The following is a 5404-nucleotide window of genomic DNA, read 5'->3' as shown; positions in this document are numbered from 1 at the left end:
CACCTAGCATCAAAGCAATTTAAAGACAGTACTCAAACAGAATTTTAATGTTCAGGCTGGGGGAAGAAGAGAAAAACAAAACAAAACAAAACACACACACACACACACACACACACACACACACACACAAAACCCCCAACAACCAAATCAACTCTATTCACAAAGAGATGTCTTACCATATGTGAACATATGTATTACATAGAAATAGCCTGGATAACAAATATGCCAGAACTCTAGTGGGTCAAGCTCATCTCCCAGTTGTGCCCAAAGGAAGGTTTCACTACCTTATGGTCTGTACAAAACAAGTGGCCAGAAAAAAGGCTCCCTGAAACTTCCTGCCTCCTTTGCCCCTCAGTGGAAAACATCCCCTGGTCTTTGGAAGTTTGTCTCTAAGCTGAATGAGTGAGACACCGCAATATTTCTCCCATGTCATTTATTATCCAGAGTCAAACACTAAGCAGGGTTTCTGAACTGTCACACTGTGTTGAACAGATATAGGAGAAATGGTAAGAAAATGAAGAGAGCAATCACAAGAAGGCATGCTTAAGGATCGTCAGGTTACAGAGCATGGCCTCTCCATGTTCTTGGATATTCTCTCCAAGTTGTTGCTTCCTGCCTTTTTTGGTCTCTTTTCTGTATTTAGCACCATAGAATTCAGAGGAAAAGATGATTCATTTGAAAGGAAAAACTATATAATTTAAACAACAACAACAAAAGTCTATGGAAGTGCAATGAAATAATCTACGTTCTGTCTGATCATGGGGGGGGGGGGGAGTGTAGAAGCTCTTTCCTGGTCCTTTGGTTTGGGATGTGGGTACCCTCTGGAATACTACCCTTCCCCCATTCTTGTGAAATGGCCTCAATGTTTCTTCCACAGAAAAGAGTAAGAGAAGGAATGTTTTTGCTATTCCTGGGTGATCTTAGGGAAATCTTTTCCCAGCTACTCTGAAAAACTATATGCATACATATAAAGGTAGACAGAATTGGGGTCAATAGGGGAGAGGAGAGAAAGAAGAAGGAAGACTTTAAAAAATGTGGGAACTAGGTGAGAAAGGGTTATCCAAACAGAAAACAAAGTATGTGCATTCCAGAAGGATCTGTTATTTGCAGGCATTGTCCCTGGGCTCGGCCTCTTGGTTTCTGGTTTGTCTTTTCCTCGAGTTTCACATGGCACATATCCCCTTTGGCAGGGGGTGTTCTGGAAGCTTGGGCTGGGCACTTCCTTCCCTTCACTTTGAAAGCACAATCCGTCTTTGCTTTAGGACTGGTGCTGGCTTGAATTTCGGCAAAGCTTTAAAGTCAGCAGGGAATAATGGTGTCCACCCCTGGGAGGGGCTGAAAGGTTTGAATGAGAAAAGCTACAAGGAGCTAGCCCCCACCTCCCCACCCCCACCCCGAGGATGCCTCTTTAATAACAGTTAGGATTAGTAGCCCCCAGCACTTTAGTGCGAATGAGTCCCCTCCTCTTCCTACTTCTTACCTGCTCAGACAATATTAATTGCTAAGACATTGTCTGGGAACCACATGGGGGCAAAGAAGAAAGGAGCGGCGGGGTCTGAGATGGCCCTGGGCAGGGGAGCTAAGTAAGGGACGCTACAGAATTTGCCGCTGAAATAAATGCCTAATGTTCACATCGGTGACAAAAAGAAGGAATGTACTATGGGTGTGGCTAGTGCAAGCTTTCCTTCACCGATAACGCTGTCTTTGCTGGAGATTTTGGGGCAGATGGGGCCATTTTAATCTTATCTCTTCTCTGATCTTAAATTCAAACCAGAGGGCATCTTTTAACCTTTTCCTTTTTGTGGCGGGGGAAGGATGGGGGTCAGAAGCAGAGTCAGTTTCTGATGCTAATGATGGAATCTGTGACTGTGAAGAAGTCCCGATGGGCAGCGAATATGGCACTCCGGGTCTCTGAAAGGAGGACAGCCACCTTCAGCCAAGCCACCTGGCCCGGAGCCGGCGACACCCCTCCTCCCCCTCCCTCCCGGCTGGGCACTGCCATCTTTCTATAATCCCCCTATGACCTCTGACCCTGCTGGTCTTCCGGGTGGAAAGACAAGTCTCCTGTTATTATTATTATTATTATTATTATTTTATTTATTTTGCCTCCATTTCCCAAGACAGAGGACGTGCAAAAAAAGTCCTGGTCCAACCCAGACTCTTGTCGACCCTGGTCAGATCATTGCTCATCTTTGAACCTCGTTTTCCCGGTCTTTGAAACCCAGACTGTAGTCCCAGGCCACGCCCACCTCACAGGGATGCTTAGAAAATCAAAAGAGAGTGAGAAAGCCCCAGGGCTTTGTAAACTGTAAACACACGGAGGCTTTAAAAATTCGAAGTAAATGGGCCTGAAGACATTACTGTGGCTCACAGATGGTGCGTGAGATACGCCAAGAATCATTGCGAAGCGATCAGGCCTGGCCTCAGTGACATCTTCAGGTCAAAGACAGATGGCAAGTGGTCCAAGAGAAATAAGTAAACTTCAGTCAGATAGATGTGTGTGTAGAGGGGATACCGGAGATGGAAGCCTTTCTCGCGCCCTTCACGAGTCTTCAAAGGATGGAAGGACCTTCACGCAGCGTGCGACCGTGACCCCTCCAATCCGGAGCGAGCCCTGGCATGCGAGGGTTCCTCTGGTCCAGGGTAGCTGCCACCGCGCCGCTCAGGATAGTCCCGAGGTAGCTGCAAACTCGCCCTGCACGTGGCAGGGGTCTGGCCAGCGCAAGTGCCAATCCGCAAGCAGCCCCTCGCTGCTCTCCCGCCCCGCCCCCTTGCCCCCCTCTCCAGCTTCTCTTGGCGGGGAAAATCCAGTTCTAGACTGGAGTGCTGTGACCGAATCACAACCGAAGGCAAGCCCGAGTGCACCCATCCTCAACCCCGCACGGCCGGCCTCCGGTTCGTGGGAGGCGGGCATGCTGGCATGGCAGGATGGCGGGGCCAAAGCGGCCCCTTCTCACCACAAGATTTCTTTCTCTGTTCTGGACATCTTGGATCCGCAAAAATTCACAAGAGCTCCGCTCCCGCCGGTGCGTCTAGCTGTCCGGGAAGCCAAGGAAAGTTTGGCGGAGGTGGAAGCAGAGAAGGACGCCAGCCCCGAGTCGCAGGAGACCCCCGGTAAGAATGCGAGGCGGTCGGTATCCGAGTGTGTGGAGCAGCCAAGTCTGATGAATGGCTGTTGGTGGCCTGGGAACTAGAAAAGGTGCACCCGCGCAGGTGCGAAGTGAAGCACCCTGCTTTGGAAAAGGAAAGAGGCAGGAATGAGGCTGAGATTCCAGGGCAGGTATGTGCCCTATTCCCGAACACCTGCTCGGTGGATGAGCGCCACAGCTCTGACTGGCTCGTACACCTAACGGAAATGTATTACGCTGTCCACGTGCTAGAAACTGGACTGACTAGGTTCTGGGATAAAGGTTATGAAAACTCCTTCCAAGTATATAGTTATCATTAACACCACTCCTATTTTATGGATGAGTCAACCGAGGCCAGGATTAGGTGCTTATTTTCAATCACTTGGAAACACCTGCAGAGCCCATGCCTTCACCTTTCCCGGACCTAACAAGTGACTAGGGGTGGGCAGACAGGAAGCTTTTGGTACTTTCTCTTCTAGACTATTCCATCTCATCTCTGAAGTTGGTGGACATCAAAGGAGAAGGGTTCAGGAAAGTTTGTGGCTGGAAGGATTTAAGACAGAAAGATTCATGCCAGTGGAACATGGGCATGGGATTCCTTGGGGGAACTCTGAAGGTCTAGGGACTATGGTCCTGGGGGAAGCTGTATCCAGCGCAGCCCCCTTTCTAAGTTTGGCAGTGATTGTCTTGGGCCCGGAAGCCTCTGGTGGCCTGGCTTGAGTCCTGGCCGCGGGCCTGGATTAATTGTTTGGATGCTCTCTCCGTGGGACAGCATTCCCTTCCCCCTAACTCCTTGATCGATATTCTATTACTGGCGACTGCATATCTCCTACCCGCAGCTTGCAGGTACTGACTTCAAACCCCCTTTCCCTGTCTGATCCTAATATTGTTCGATTAAAACTTACCTTTAATAGATGACATCTATCGATCAGGCCCCGGACAAATCTGAAACTCTATTAACACGGCTGGAGAGAGAAGATGGGAAAGGGGGAATTTCTCTTTTTTGGAGGAGGGGGACTTAATAACCTCTTTTTTAATTGCTAGGAGTCGCGCACCAAAATAGGCTTCTAGGGGACTGGGGAGATTCAATAGTAAACACACTTGACATTCCCATATAGTAATGCACAGCAGACAATTCTCTTCTGGGCTTGATAAAGTCACTATATTATACTTTGTTGATATGGGGTGTCATCCAACATGTACTTTTTGGGTGCCTACTTAGATGGCAGATTTGTAAAGGGCAAGAGAATACCTACTGCACTCCTGAATCTGCTCCCTAAGATGTGCGGATTGGGGACAGAAGGGCGCAGGCAAAGTGGGAAGAGTGGTAGAACTGCGAGTTGGATCAAGGGGAGAAAAAGAAGGTTTGGGGGATGCGGACGGGTAGAGTTCTGGTCACCATGCCCTTCTCTCTTAGATGCTGTGGGCGGAGGCACTAGCCCCGCGTCCCCCCTGGAAGGCTCCGAAGCAGAAGAGGAGGAGGAAGCAGAGGATGCGGGGCGCGCGCAGCGGCGGGAGATGCCGGAGCTCTGGCAGGGGGTTCATGAAGGCTCTCCAGAGGCACGCGAGGTGGCAGCGGGAGTGGGCGCTGCGGACCGGCTCCCAGGGTCCCCCGGCTCCCCCGGTTCTCCGCGGCCGCGGCGCCGGCGATCTGAACCTAGCTGCGCCAAGCCACGGCGCGCGCGCACCGCCTTCACCTATGAGCAGCTAGTGGCCCTGGAGAACAAGTTCCGAGCCACGCGCTACCTGTCGGTGTGCGAACGCCTGAACCTGGCGCTGTCGCTCAGCCTCACCGAGACGCAGGTCAAAATCTGGTTCCAGAACCGCAGAACCAAGTGGAAGAAGCAGAACCCGGGGGCTGACGGCGCAGTGCAAGCAGGATGTGGTACGCCGCAGCCTGGGACATCCGGAGCGGCGGCGGGGGCCTGTGGCAATGGCACCGGGAGCAGTCCTGGTCCACCGGTTCCGGGCGCTCTGCCCTTCCAGACTTTTCCCACCTATCCCGCGACCAATGTCCTCTTTCCCTCCTCCTCCTTCCCGCTGACTACAGCCGCCACAGGGAGTCCCTTCACTCCTTTTCTTGGGCCCTCCTACTTGACCCCTTTCTATGCCCCACACCTATAAACCCGGTACTCCACCCGGAATGGGATTCCCGAGTGATCAGTATGATGGTGTGGACCCCTGCTTTACAGAGGGGCACTGACCGCCCCCTCCTGGTGTGCTGGTGTCTGTGTGCCCCTTCCCTCCAGATGCTGATGAGCCACCAGAGGGCGAAG

At 51.6% G+C, this 5404-nt stretch overlaps 1 protein-coding gene across 1 annotated transcript; it reads left to right on the top strand.

Moving 5' to 3' along the window:
• The first annotated feature begins 2853 nt into the window (after positions 1-2853).
• Nkx1-2 (NK1 homeobox 2) lies at positions 2854-5404 on the top strand. The gene is made up of 2 exons (XM_051192059.1): positions 2854-3114; positions 4546-5404. The coding sequence occupies exons 1-2, from the start codon at positions 2913-2915 to the stop codon at positions 5250-5252; spliced, it is 909 nt and encodes a 302-aa protein (XP_051048016.1). The 5' UTR covers positions 2854-2912; the 3' UTR covers positions 5253-5404.

The sequence above is a fragment of the Phodopus roborovskii genome, unplaced genomic scaffold (assembly GCF_943737965.1).
Source record: "Phodopus roborovskii unplaced genomic scaffold, PHOROB, whole genome shotgun sequence".
In the NCBI taxonomy this organism is placed as follows: domain Eukaryota; kingdom Metazoa; phylum Chordata; class Mammalia; order Rodentia; family Cricetidae; genus Phodopus; species Phodopus roborovskii.
This window is presented reverse-complemented; position numbering and strand designations above follow the sequence as displayed.

Coding starts and splice junctions, on each gene's coding strand:
- Nkx1-2 (XM_051192059.1), top strand. CDS start 2,913: ATGCTGGCATGGCAGGATGGCGGGGCCAAAGCGGCCCCTTCTCACCAC. Junction 3,115..4,545: donor CGAGTCGCAGGAGACCCCCG/GTAAGAATGCGA, acceptor CTTCTCTCTTAG/ATGCTGTGGGCGGAGGCACT.